Below are 15,842 nucleotides of genomic sequence, written 5' to 3'. Positions count from 1 at the left end.
TCTTTGACTTATCATATTATCTTCAAAGACATACAATGACATGTTATATTCATCATGTTCATGATATTGTTGTACAGAAGATTATCAATGGAATTTTTTATTATTTTGAACCAGATTTATCAATAAAATCAAAAACCTGGCAATAATTTCTAAACATTTTAGATGATTGTAAAAAGTAGCACTCTGATTTTTGTCTTATTAAAATCAAACAAATTTACATAAATATACAAACATGATCATGATGATACATGTACATTATACAAGCATTATTTATATTGTTTATTTATTGTTTTAGAAAGTCCAAGTTCTGACAAGAAGATGCAAGATTGAAAGCTGTACATACGTGACATAGATGACACAGATGACAAGCACATTGTGTATCTACAATACTATCCATGTCATTTTACCTAGAACCTCCTAGTGGAACAATATCGCTGCAAAATTTGGAGAGGTTTGCCGAAAAGAGACTTGACTTCCTAATAAAGATTTACAAGGCCAGGAATGACAGAGTGAGACTGTTTGATGTGGTCCATGATGCTGGCAATGTTGTTGATTCTGAATGTTTGATTGATGGGACAAAGAAAGATGCAATATCTCATTTCATTTTGAGGTACATTGATCATAATTGGTCAATTTCTTCTACTAACATACATGACATAACTAACATGACTAATGGGGGTTACCCGGTTATTATATGTATACAGATACAAGTACTCCTTATACAATGTTATATATAACATATAAAAAAGAAGATGTGGTATGATTGCCAATGAGACAGCTGTTCACAAGAGACCAAATGACACAGAATCTAACAAGTATAGGTCACCCTACGGTGTACATGTAAACATGGTAAACATGTAGGTTTCAAATGTTTATTCAATGATGAACATGATGAAGATGCATGTGTTATGTGGAAAATTTTTAATTTTCAATGCTTAAGCAGAAATATTAGATTAACTTTTTATCAAAACAATAATGTTAAAGTAAAAAGATATATTATTGTGACAATGCGTTATCCATTATTATTCTATAATTATAAAAAATCTCACTTTATATGAATGATTTTTAAAACAAATAACGGATTAATTTTTACGTACGGTACAGTACTGTCATGTCTGTATTTTTTTTTAGTTTATATAGATATTTCAAGATGTGGTATGAGTGCAAATGAGACATCTGTCCATCCAAGTCACAATTTTTAGAAAGTAAACCATTTAACACAAATGTTTAAGGTCAAAGTACGGCCTTCAACATGGAGGAAAACCGATGCCAGGTCTAATCAACATAAAAAAGAGAAACAATAATCACTTATCAACCACATCATCAAATTACAACAGATGAACATCAATCACTAATATTAATGTTTTGCCTATTTATTTTTCAGGTTGGCTTTATGTAAAGACATTGACACAGCTGACTTTCTCGTTGCTGCTGAAACTTCACTGTTTGAATTTAGATTCTTATGTATGAACGAAGATGAATTGAGAGAGCTGTTCAGAAGAACTGAAAACATGATTAGTTGTGTTGCCTTGGAAACTAAGTCTAAAATTTCAAAACTGTTAAATCTTTTTCAATTGCTTCACAGACAGATAAAAAGCTGGAGAAAAGTTGTTAGATTATATTTAAAGGGAGATGACAGTCAATGTTTTTATGTTCCATTTTCAAATGTATTTAATTTGGTTGCTAAGAGACATGTTGTATTGACCAATGGAATTGCTGCAGTACCTTTCCCAAAGCTTCGAGAAGTTGTGACAGATATTTTTAGAGAAGTTTTAAAAGAAGGGCTTAAGATTGCACAAGAAAAGAGGTTATTAGACCAAGTGGATTTTCGATTTAGAAAATTAATGGCTAAATTAGTGGTAGGTTTAATTTCTTAGTATATTATATTAGTATTTTTTAGATCTATTAATAATGATAGCAATAAGCTTATTCATATTCTCTGTTTTATTTGAAGGAATGAAATTGTAAAAAAAAATATTATCATATTAAAAGTTATTGTACGTGAAGAATTTTCAAATGTGATGACACCAAAAGTTTGAAAAACCACAGTTAGTCAGGGGTATAACTTATACAAGTGTTTATTATTTACTGGTACAGGGAAATTATTTAAGAAGTAAAGTTTTATTCCAAAGATATTCAGATTGTGTTTACTTTTTCAAGTAGAAAAGTCTTATAGTTTCTCCTTCTCTCAAATATATTTCTTTACTTAGTTCTTGTGATAAAAGGTTTAGAATTAATAAGAAAACCAGAAAAAATCTGATTTGGCACGTTTTGGCCTCCCAAAACATGAGAAAAAAAAATTGAAATTAGTAACTTTTTGGGAAATGGTTAACATGGTTAAGGGGAGATAATTCAAAACTTGAAAATACAATAGAAATCTTACAAGTTTACTTATAAAAGTAATAGTGACTTGTACATCTTCTAGTAACTAAAAATGACTAGTATATATAAGCCCTGACTGACAGCTAAAAATACCAGACCGAAAACTTAAGCCATTTGATATTTTAGTATTTGGCCACAATAAAAATTTGTAAAGGTAATCATTTTGTTGTCAGCTTCTTAAATTTTTAGCACTTCTGTTTTGTGTTTCCTTTTACACATACAAAAATGTATATGTATATAATATCCGTCACTTGTATGGATTAGAGGGGTCTCACATTAACTACAGAGCTCATTGCTGTAACTCACTTCAGGTGATGAAATTTTTATGTTTTATTATGGGCATTATGTTTTTCAGTCTCTATGTCCGTCTGTCTCTTCATCTGTTTATCCTGCTTCAAATTAAAGTTTTCGGTCAAGGTAGTTTTTGATGAAGTTGAAGTCCAATCAACTTGAAAGTTAGTACACATGTTCCCTATTATAAAATTATGACCTTTCTAATTTAAATGCCATATATAAGAGTTTTGACCCCATTTTCACATTCTACTGAACAAAGTAAAGGATAGTGCAAGTGGGTGATAAGTGTGCTATGGACACATTCTTGTTTTATCATTTGTTAAATTATCATTTGTTAAATTATCATTTGTTAAATTATCATTTCTCAAATATATGCATGTACATGTATGAAGTTCATTATCACTGTACTAGTATTTTTAGGGGCCAGCTGAAGGACATCTACGGGTGCGGGAATTCTCGCTACATTGAAGACCCATTGGTGGCCTTCGGCTGTTGTCTGCTCTATGGTCGGGTTGTTGTCACTTTGACACATTCCCCATTTCCTTTCTCAATTTTACTTTATAAGAATATAGAACTCAGAAATAAGGAGATCTTGCCAATTAGTCTACTATTCACTTTGATCATAGTGTGATTATTGATACAAAGAGTTACATAATGTTGTTAAACAGGCTAAAGGATTTTCTCTAATCTTGTCTTTTTACCTTTTGTCAGATATTCTTATCATCTAGTTTTATCCACATATAGTGCTCACAATTTTTTCCCCTGCTAACCCTAGCGGAATAACAGAGCCAATGCTAAATGTTTGGGAAATCTAGTGGAAATCATATCCCGCCAAATTTTAAACGGCTCATAAATCTAAAAAAAAAAAGGACACAAACCTTAATTTTTTTTCTGGATTTTTGGTTCATGTACATGATGTAGATACCTAACTTATATATACTATCATTTTTTTTATACAGATCACCGCCTGTCTTTGAAATACTTATTTTATATAATGATTATTTTGTAGAAAAAACTACGAGATCAATATAGACCATTTGCTGAAAACAGTCATCTTCATACCAGTTTGTCACATGAAACGGTTCCTAGGGAAACAAAACTGTTCCCACCATGCATGTACAACTTACAAAGAGTATTACAAAACAGACATAGGTTAAAGCATCACTCAAGGGTAAGTACTCAGGTCCGTAGCCAGGAATTTCCAAGGGGGGGGTTCGTTGGACTCACAAACTCGACTTTAACAGTCACAATTCGAACAGAACATTGACTTTAACAGTGCTTAATTGTTTTCAAGGGGGGGTTCGTCCGAACCCCCCAAACCCCCCCTGGCTACGGGTATGGTACTTTCTACTTGTTACTGTAAATTCAAAAATTATTACGATGTTTTTATTATTGCGAAAAATGTGAAAGAGTTACGTATTGCAATAAATTAAACTCACTTTTTAATTTTTTTTATATGAATTAAGAGAGGATTCTAATATGACGTGCTTCTTTAGCTTTGTAAACAACACTGTGATAAAATTCTCGATAAAATATACTTAGTGCAGACTCAGAGATATGCATAATAATGGCTGTTACAATATACTTCCCACGTAAATTTACATGTACTGGAACCTATTTGCAGATCCTTTGCCGATTTTATTGTTTTAAAAAGTGCAATTAAAAAAGACAAAATAACTTTTATTCTTATTCGTATGCATAATAAAAAGAATGCACAAGAGCTCGGAAAAATCAGCAAAATAAAAATTAAATAAAATTCCGCGAAAGTCTATTAATCTTTTTGGCGCATTTAAGTCATTTCAAAACATGACGTCATACAAATGAAACCGCTAAACTTGAAAGTTTTCTGTTACGTGAACCATCTTAATTCGTATGATATTGTATTAAAACTGATTTTTTGAGGTAGGTTTTGTTTTATTTTCTATTCTATTGCATTATTCGCATATTTACCCATTTCGGCAAGTCAACATGGCGGCTCCTTAGTTACAAAATGTCAACTTTTGATTTGACGGAAGCTTACAAGAAAAACATGTAAATTAAAAATGACAAATGTTGGGTTTGAGAACTAGCAGTTATTCTCGAAATAACCTACGCAAGTTACATATTTATAAAGATATTTGAGCTTTATCTAACAGGGAGTAAGAAAGAACAGCCACATACACAGCATACCCACCCTCGCTTCAGTTTTTTAATGACCGTATTTGTCCTATTAGAATCGAAATAATTCATGGAAGCCATAGATTGTTGGAAATTTACACATGTTGCTAACGCTCAGGATAAAATTCGAATATCACGGCCCAGGCCATGTGTAAATTTCCAACAATCTATGGCTTCCATGAATTATTTCTTAATTTTTTTTTCAATATCGCAAAATTTTCAATTGTATTTTAGTCCAAAATTACAAAATTGCTAAAATTAATGCATGCAATAATTTCTGAATTTGATGTATTTTATGTGAAATTTTGAATTACAAAATGGGATCATGGGCAATCAGTCTTTCCTGTTTCTTGGAAATATAATACAATGTCATCATAAATATTATAACATTGAAGATAGAAATGTATGACAGAGGAATGGGAACGAATAGATATGGTGTACCAGTTTTTGATACAACATGTCACTAAATGCATATAAAAAAACCACACAAAAGCAAAAAAAACCAAAAAAAAACCACTTATATTGCTGTTATTCATCTTAATGTCACAGTGAGGCCTTCAACATGTATAAAAAAAACTAACTTCACTTTGTGATGTGTTTCTACATAAAGGCATAACACAACAGCCAAGTTTGTTTTAAGATAGAAAATTATAAATTGCATCACTTAGAAACATCTAGATCTATGCATGCTGTGGTTATATACAGTGCAAATATCCTGAATATATTTAAACAAAATAGATGTATGTTGAAATGACCATTTTACAAAGAAAAATCAGATTTAAAAATCCACACATATTAGACTTCTTTGATGTTTTTATCAATTACTTTAAAATCTATATATCATCAAGATTCATAGCCATGTATACATTAAAATCTAATAAATGTCACAGAAAGAAGCTAGTACAAGGAAAATTCTAACTTATTAAAACTGTAATTGTATTTTTTTTTAGATTCAGCTGACATTGTTTTTTAAAGAGATTGGAATGCCAATTCATGAAGCTCTTATGTACTGGAGAAAGGAATACTCTATTGATGTTGACAACAAAGGTGGCTGCCATCAAAATTGGAAAGACAATGAGAAACGTTATGTATATAATATCCGTCATTTGTATGGATTAGAGGGGTCTCACATTAACTACAGAGCTCATTGCTGTAGCTCACTTCAGGTGATGAACTTTTTATGCACCATTTATGGGCATTATGTTTTTCAGTCTCTGCATCCGTCCATCTCTACGTCGGTCTGTCCCACTTCAGGTTAAAGTTTTTGGTCAAGGTAGTTTTTGATGAAGTTGAAGTCCAATCAACTTAAAAATTAGTACACATGTTCCCTATCATATGACATTTCTAATTTAATTGCCAAACCATTAGAGTTTTTACCCCCTTTTTAAATTCCACTGAACAAAGAAAATGATAGTGCAAGTGTGTCATTTGTGTGCTATGGACACATTCTTGTTAAATTATCATTTCTCAAATATATGCATATATATGTATGAAGTTTCATGTTTACAAACACCCCACATTAAAAAAAAAATTTTTAAAAATCGCCTTTTCAGAATCTGAAGGACTATGGGTAATCTCATTGTTTGTACACCAAAATGAAAATAACTTTATGCCATTGATTGATTTTCTATTGATTAGTATGTTTAAACCAATCCTAACGTTTTGGTGTACGCTTTTGGAAATATTACCCAGAATGCATAAGATATAAGATTATGAAACGGCAAAATTGCATATATACATGTACATAGATATATAGGAAGATGTGGTATGAGTGCCAATTAGACAATTCTCCATCCAAGTCACAATTTATAAAAGTAAACCACTATAATTCAAGGTACAATCTTAAACACATAGCCTAGGCTCATGTATAAGACTTTGATTAATTTTTGAACATTCACATACGAAATAAAAGATGATTTTGTCACTGTTTTATAGGGTTCTTATATCAACCATGACAATTGTGAAAAATGACAATCTGAGGAAATAGTTAAGTTACAAGTTTTTTTCTTGAATCTTGGATTTTGAATAGTTGTTTCATTACATCTACATGCCGATGTCAGGTAAAGTTAAGGAAAATTGTCCACATATTTAAATAAAACTAAAAATATGGGGGCTGGAAAGGATGAAAATTGATGTTTAAGCTTCTCAAAATTTATTCCTGGTTTTTCGAACTCCTACTTTTGAAACACATATATCCAATGATTTAAATCTCATGCAGAAATTTCTGACTTGCAATAAAAGCAAATTACTTATTCTGTTCCATGATTAATGGTGTTGGGGTTGGGAGTCATATAATGTTGATGTATAGGGGTATTTCAAACAAGTTTCCACAAAAAAAACATAAATTTTTAATTCATGATTCAGAATAGACCATTATTATCAGAAAGTGCATCGTAAACCTATTTGGCTGGCTGATTATTTTGTATTTTGATACATATTTGTTTATTCAGGTTGCACTTTAATTCTTCTTTTTCCTCTTCTATATGGGAAAAAAGTGCATTGAGCCCCTACATTTAATTTTGGAATAAACTTTATGATCATGATGATTCAATGTATTTGCTATTTGTAAGATAACAGATTTTCATATTTGTATATAAGTGTTGAAATGGGGGTTCCTTCATCACGTTTATGACAAAAAATGGAAAAAAATCTAGCTAAATGACCTTGACTGTAATTTTTGGTGCATAAAAATAAAATGTACCTTGTTTTTTAAATACAGATTAAAATGCAGAATAAAATGTTTTTTACTCCATTTTGTACTCAGGTGTCAAAAAAATATGGAACAAATTGAAAACAAGTATGTAACAGATTGAAAAAACATGAATAATTGAGGTCATGCTTTTCACAATATATCTGTACAAAGCCTTTAGAAAATTGTTATTTGTTGAACATGTTCTCATTTTCACCATACAATCTAAGTCAATCTTGAAAATAAATCTATTTTTTATTTCAGAGTTTCACACCATTTACAGGAGAAGTAGGAGGCTGTCCTTTAAAACATTTCGACAGGGAACATTTGAACTGGTTACTTAGTGATATGGGGTTACCAGATATAGATATACAGATGGTAGAAACATTGGTGAAGTTCCAGAAATATACTCAAGCTTGTGGTACAGTTCTACACAGTAAGATGGCCTGTGTGAAGGTACTATCACTCATATTTTAAAAGTATTCATTTTTCTTTACCAGTTGCATATTTCAACACATGGTGTCTCTTCATTGGTGCTTTAGAACAAAATATTGGAAAATCTAATGTGATTATTATTATACCCTTTGAATTATACCTACGCTTTGATATTTTACCGGTGTCTGTCTATCCATCCATCCATCATTCCATTAGTATGTCCGTCCCATGAATATTTTTGTCACAATTTTTTTCAGGAACTACAATACAAGGATTTCTGAAATATGGTTTCAGGGTTTATATAAGTCTGCTATACCGTGTGATGCCTTTTCAGATTTATCACTGGACAACTTTCTGTTTACCTAACACTTGTATGATTTTACACGATAGCTAAGTTGAAAATTTTCGTCACATTTTTCCTAGGAACTACAATACAAGGATTTCTGAAATTTGGTTTCAGGGTTTATATAAGTCAGCTATACCGTGTGATGCGTTTTCAGATTCATCTCTGTACAATTTCCTGTTTACAGATTACTCTCATATTTTTACACTATTAAAATTAATTATCCACTTGCAGTGAGCAATAGCTCACAGTTTCACTTGTTATTTTTACTATACTGAGAAAAACCCACGCCATTTATCATGTTCTTATAAAAAAAATATCAAAATGCATATTTAAACTATTGCAAATACTACCCTGTCGCATTTTTCATAATAATGAATCATTTCAAATAGTTTCTTATTTAAATCAATAAAAGATATTCATGTATCTAAGACTATACTGAGGATTCATCAGTATTTATGAGAGTTATCAATTATTATAATCTAGTACATATAGTAGGGAGTCCCAATGAGGCCCCCTTAGTAGCTATAGGTAAGGGTAAACTACAGACTTAAATGCAGAACATAATTCTATAGGGTTGTGTGGAGGCTTAACCAAAAATTCAGAAATCAAATTTACACAAAAATATCTCAATCCACTAAAAAATTAGAACCCAAGTTTTATTGCAATTATTTTTTGTATTTTTACCATGACATTAATTCTAGTATTTTATTCCAGGGGGTGGCTGATCCTCAAACCAAGGAGATTTTAATAGACAGTTCTATAGATGGACAGGACACTTCATTTTCTCAGTCAAATTTGTGTAAAGGGTGCAGTCACAGCTGTGGTCAGAAACAACATGTTTTATCTGAACAAACAGAGTGCTCAAGTTTGTCTGAGTTACACAAGGAACATGAAAAATATTATTCAAAAGGAGATAAAACTTTAATTAGTGATAAAACCAAACCTAAAAAAAATCATAATTCATTGGTGTGTTCTGAGCATGACATACGAACAACCTGTAATAATGCAAAATCTGATATAGTGCCAAAAAATGAAATAACATTGGATTTACCTCAAAGCAGGAATACTACATGTACTGATAAGGATGATAAAAACTGTTCAATTAATGTTATGTGTTACAATGAAGAAAGAAAACAGTGTATATCGTCAGATTGTGTTGATGGCAGTAGTTTAAAAACTGAAAGTCCTTTTAATCTCCAAAAACCTTCAGATTTTTATTTTTGGTTTAGAAAATGCTCTGTTGATTGATGAATTATTATAAAGAATGTATATTTATTATTGTTATTGTACCCGTAAGCAAAACTTCTGGTTAATTGAACGGAAATGCTTGTTTTGCAAATGTCCTGATAATATTCATGTCTTAATATGTTAAAAATAACTTTATATTGCCTAAAAATAGGAAACACTAGACCGAGAAATAGGCAGCATAACTGAACAAGGTCATGCATTTTTCAGACGTAGACAGATAAAACTTAGGTTTGAGACAATATACTTTAATTCTGCTTATTTCATATAGCATCCTGGTTAACAAAGAAAATTTGAAATACCATCTTGTTTATAAAAATTAAAACGTCACATCCATATTAATCGATGAACAAATTAAAGTCAGATAGCACCACATTCAAGAAACGAATATATATAGTATATGTTACCATGATACAAAAAGCCCTTAGGAGATCACTGATGCTCATTCTCTTCCGTTAAAATTGACACTTATAAATGTATTCAATATATAAAAAAGGATGTGGTAAGACTGCTAATGAGACAACCCTCCACAAGAGACCAAATGACACAGAAGTTTTAAAGAACTATAGATCACCTTACCACCTTCAGTAATGAGTAAAACACATACCACATAGTAAGTTACAAAATGTCCAATATGATAAATGTAAAACAATTCAAATAAGAAAACTAACGTCCTGATTTATATTCTAAAAAAACACAATTATACTGGAACAAACATCAACCTCTTAATTACCGGCCCCTAACTTACAAAGACAGGCACATACAGAATGTGGCAGAGTTAAACTAGTTTGAACAAGACTTGAGAATCAAGAAGAAGAGGGAACATTTGGAGGATTTACACTTTCATGCATGTTTGAGACGGGGACAAATAGAATAGTTGCATTAGACAATGCATGGTTTTTCTCTTCACTTGAAATTAACACTTATACCAGGTTTACTTTTATTTTGACAGCCTGTTTTAATGTGGTACCTAACACTTCAGGGAGATAACTCTGTAAAATCAGCTAAACGTTTTAATTACGTTGTGTTGTTCAGGGAATATTAAGCTTCTCAATGATCAAAATTGGTGTTTGTCAAACTGCTATATAACCATGATAACCAGTGTATTTTTTCTGATAAATTGGTTGATTCAAATTTTTTTTAAATATTATATTTTTGTCAAAGGGCCAAAGTAAATACTTTGTCAAAATTTTATGAAAATTAAACAAGCCAAATTAATTTTAGTAAAAGTGTTGGGTACCACCTTAATCCATAAATAATCATTATCAATTATGAATGTTAGTAACTCTATCTTCTAATGAGTACATTACTGAATATGGTTAGAAAAGGGTTGTGAAAATAGACCATTGGTTCTTTTTCTACAAGGGCTTAGTTTATAAGTTATAGTTACAAAAGTGCTAGGTTTACTGTAGTTTTGACAACCTTTTTTGTCGAGCCTGCAACTTTTGTTGCAGAAAGCTCGACATAGGGATAGTGATCCGGCGGCGGCGGCTATGGCGGCGGTGGTGGCGGTGTTAGCTCACTTTTAAAAAGCTTTATATTTTAGAAGGTGGAAGACCTGGATGCTTCATACTTTGTATATAGATGCTTCATGTTACAAAGTGTCCGTCAGTCACATGTCCAATGTCCTTGACCTCATTTTCATAGTCCAGTGACCACTTGAAAAAAAAGTTCAAATTTTTTGTAATGTTGAATTCTCTCTTATTATAAGTAATAGGATAACTATATTTGATATGTGCGTACCTTGCAAGGTCCTCATGTCTGTCAGACAGTTTTCACTTGACCTCGACCTCATTTCATGGATCAGTGAACAAGGTTAAGTTTTGGTGGTCAAGTCCATATCTCAGATACTATAAGCAATAGGGCTAGTATATTCGGTGTATGGAAGGACTGTAAGGTGTACATGTCCAACTGGCAGGTGTCATCTGACCTTGACCTCATTTTCATGGTTCAGTGGTTATAGTTAAATTTTCGTGTTTTGGTCTGTTTTTCTCATACTATATGCAATAGGTCTACTATATTTGTTGTATGGAATGATTGTAAGGGGTACATGTCTAGCGGGCAGATGTCATGTGACCCTGACCTCATTTTCATGGTTCAGTGGTCAAAGTTAAGTTTTGAGTTTTGGGCTTTTTATCTAATACTATATGCCATAGGTCAACTATATTTTGTGTATGGAAATATTTTATGATCTTTATGTCAGTCGCGCAGGTTTTATTTGACCGTGACCTCATTTTCACGGTTCAGTGCACAGTGTTAAGTTTTTGTGTTTTGGTCTATTTTTCTTAAACTATAAGTAATGGGTCAACTATATATGTTGTATAGAAGCATTGTTAGCTGTACATGTCTGCCTGGCATATTTCATCTGACCTTGACCTCATTTTCTTTGTCTTTGTTTAGTTATCTTGGTTAATGTTAAGTTTATGTGACAGTTGTAATAAAGCTTAGCTTTATACCTAGGATTATCAACATAATATCAATGATTAGTATAGAAGGCGAGACATTTCAGCGTGTGCACTCTTGTTAATGCATGAATAATTTATCAGATGGAGGAGATGGTTTTTTGGGTGACAGATGACATGTAACACAGGGAGACACAAATGCATTGTATTCAACCATCTACTAGCATACATTGATTATATAGCCCTTTGCAAACCAATCTATAATGAAGTCACCATCACTTGTACAAACATTGTAAACTTGTCAATATAGTAATATTTTAAGGTTATATCTAAACTAAACCTTGACTTACATGGTGTTAGTAATTGTCACCTAGAAAGATATAGGATTACCTCAAAAACGTTAGCCCTTGATGTGGACATCGGCAAAATATGTTTATGCATACTTCTTTCAAAATTTATAGGTTGTAAGTGAGAAACGGATATTGACAAAGAGATATTAAATAATGATACAAATTAATTAAGTAACTTTTCGCCTGACCCATTATTTCTACCTTTACCTTTACCTATCCTGTATTTGCCACCTCTGTCAGATGAACCACTGTCATTGTTGTCTTTTGTCAGTGTGAATTAAATTATTTAAAATCCATGAATTGTCACTTCATATTGTATATACATACACGGTCACAATAACAACGGTGCACTGATAAAATCGGTTAGTTAAAAATATATTGAACCAATACTTTGTACACTGTACATATCCCACCAACAATTTATCTACACAGTTACAGTTCTCATTTCTAATTATCATTTATATTTCCATGTCACAGGCATTTTGTTCACTTTTCTAACATTGATGACCGCTTTTGATGTAGGCTAAAGCATAGTCCAGCACTGATTTTCTCAATGTGAACGTGTTGTTGATTTGTTAAGAAATGAAACTTCGAACAGTCAATAATTAATTGTAGCAAGTTGTTATTTCTCTGAAATAATTCCTCAAATAGAATTCCACTAGCAATGTCTTTAATATAACATCTGAGTTTGTCGATGAACGGAGACCTAACTTCCTCCAATACTTTGCACTTGATTATAAAGTGTTCACGATCTTCAGGTTCATGCTTACATAGTTGACAAATTGGACTCACGGATTGCCTGCTAAATTTAGCTCTGTCTTGTTGAAGTGTGTATGTTCCACAAGCGAGTTTGGATTTTATGTTACAACGTTTGACAGCAAATGGCTCAGCTCCCCGCTAAACCAAATGTTATGAGTTTTTCCAATAATTGTATCCTCAATATTAAGTAGTTTTAGAGTTGATTTTTCTTTTGCGTCAGTTTTTAGTTTGTCCAGCCAGGAAAAGTTAACAACTTTCGATACCAGTTTTTTCCATTTATATTTACACGGAGGATTGACTAATAACTCGTGAGGAGATGGTAGTTCATATTTGTCAGCAAGCTCAACAATTCTTATAAACCAACGCTTAGAGTCCTTGCTTTTGATAGCTAATTGTCTATTGGCAATATTATATTCAACAGAGTTTTTGTTCGCAACAATGTTTCTAAAAGTACATAACATTCGCTTATGAACAACAGCTTCAATTGGGATCTGACCTAGTAGCAATAGAGTACCAGTATTAGCAGTTCTTTCTGGCAGGTGCTGTATTTGCTTCATGAGTTTAATGAAATAAGTACTAAGGTTTTTAATATCTTTTGCTGACAGACAAATCACATCCAATCCATACAATAACCTTGGGATTACATAACAGTTAATGAGATGAAGAGACACTTTTGGATTTATACCGTTAAGGCCATGGAGGCCTGCACCCATTAGAGCATAGACAGTTTTGCGTGCAGTTTGAATTCTGTCGGGTACAACTTCTTTTGTGCCAGTTTTTGACCCATTATCTCGTTTAATTCCCAGATGAGTTGCTGTATCCGGAGTTTTTAGAGTTTGACCATTGATATTCCAGCTGTGAGTTTCATTGTTTTTTCTTTGAAGAACACATGATTTTTGACTACTGATAATGTATCTTTGTTTATTTGCATGAAACATTTGGATATCGAGCATAGATTGTAATTCAAACGGATCATTAGAGACAAGGGTCACATCATCTGCTACCGTTGGGACTCCACAGTAAACTGAGCCTATACGTGCACCTAGTTGTTCAGTTTCATAAATTTTTAATAAAGAGTTAATAAATATTTTGTATGCAGCAGGGGACCATACACCTCCCTGTCTCACCCCTTGCAATTCTGGAAAAGTATGTGAAAATTGTCCTTGCCACTTGATTTTTGTTTGAACGTTGTTGTACCATTCTTTAAAAAGTAGCCAGTTATCACCCACTATATTGCATTTAAACATTTCTCTAAACAGTCCGTCATGCCAAACTATATCGAATGCTTTCTGTGCGTCTGTTAAGGCAAAAAATATGTTTCTGTTGGTTTCAATAGCCTCAATAAATAGTTCTGTCAAAATTAATCCAGCTATCGCAGGGCACTCTCCTTCTGTAAATCCTTTTTGTAAAATACTTTGGATTTTACTAATAGTTTTGCTGTTTCTAGATAAATGTAGTTTTTCTATCATTTTTCCTATAGGATTGGTTACAGTGATCTTTCTGTAAGAGTTAGGATTGTCTATTGGTTTACCACCACTTTTAAATATTGGACAAGCTATGCCATTCTTGAGAACAGTTGGAATGTGTATATTTTGAAATATAAAGTTCACAAGGATTGTAAGTATGAATATAAGATTTTGACCTCCATGTTTAAGGTGTTCGCTAGTTACTCTTGTCTCATCGGAAGATTTTCCATTTTTAAATGAGAATATGCATTTCGATACTTCATCTTCATTTACCCTCTGAAGTGGGTCTCTATTTGTAGAATAAATCTCATGCAATAAACAATTGTCATTTTCAACACGGGTCTTATATTCATTATCAAAACATGGGTTATTAACTGGGGTGGAAAGATCTTCAAAATAATCAGCCCATGTTTCCAAAATATCTTCATCACAATCTGCAACATTGTCATTATATTTCAAAATTGAGGTAGACGAGGATCCTTGTCTTCTTTGATGTTTTACCAATGTGTAAAATTGTTTATCATTTGTTTCACTTAGTGTCATTATTTCTGACATTTTATTTTGACGCTTATTTGCTTCATGCCTCCTCTGGACAGAACGTAGATTTTTCTTTATTGATCTCATTTTTCTATAATTTTCACTGTTCCTGTTTTTATTATCCTCCATTTTCCATTTCCAATGATAGAAATTTGCATCTTTAGCAAGATTTGACATTTGAGGCGTCCATTCTCGTTTCCTTTTAACAGACTTGTTTTTTCTTGGCTGTAGTTTTTCTGCTGTTGAAACTATTGTGTTACATATAGATGACATAAATGAGTTTATATTATTCACTGTTAAAGTTTCAGATTCATTTATCTTCTTTTTCATCTCAATGTCAACCAATTTCTCATACTCAGAAGTATCCATTTTGTTCCATTTAATTCTATGAACATGTACTTTTTCATTTAGTGTCTTAACAGCCTGCATATCTCTATGTATTAGTATCATTACAGGGTCATGACAGGATGTATTAAGAGGTTCTCTCTGAAATGTTATGTAAAGTTCCACAATCTCGTTGTTTTTTATAAAATAATCAATTTGGGATTCATCCCTATTGTTAAAATGATAAAAAGTATTTTGTACAGGACACATAGCTGGTACTTTCAATTTATTTTCAAGTAGAAATTTTTTAAAGTCATTATCTCTAACATTTATAGAACTACGATGTAAGGACGCGTTTACATCTCCTCCAATCAATATATCACATGATTGTCTATATTTTAAAATAATTTCAACTAGCTCATCAAGTACAGCTACGTAGTCATCTCTCGTAATCTT

General features: G+C 32.0%; 1 protein-coding gene across 1 annotated transcript; it reads left to right on the top strand.

The window, feature by feature from the left end:
• The first annotated feature begins 332 nt into the window (after positions 1 to 332).
• On the top strand, positions 333 to 9,578 carry LOC143058628 (uncharacterized). The gene is made up of 6 exons (XM_076232102.1): positions 333 to 610; positions 1,385 to 1,859; positions 3,686 to 3,847; positions 5,784 to 5,999; positions 7,787 to 7,978; positions 9,018 to 9,578. The coding sequence occupies exons 1-6, from the start codon at positions 396 to 398 to the stop codon at positions 9,549 to 9,551; spliced, it is 1,794 nt and encodes a 597-aa protein (XP_076088217.1). The 5' UTR covers positions 333 to 395; the 3' UTR covers positions 9,552 to 9,578.
• Positions 9,579 to 15,842: the final 6,264 nt, after the last annotated feature.

Source organism: Mytilus galloprovincialis, chromosome 14 (genome assembly GCF_965363235.1).
Source record: "Mytilus galloprovincialis chromosome 14, xbMytGall1.hap1.1, whole genome shotgun sequence".
Taxonomy (NCBI): Eukaryota; Metazoa; Mollusca; class Bivalvia; order Mytilida; family Mytilidae; genus Mytilus; species Mytilus galloprovincialis.
This window is presented reverse-complemented; position numbering and strand designations above follow the sequence as displayed.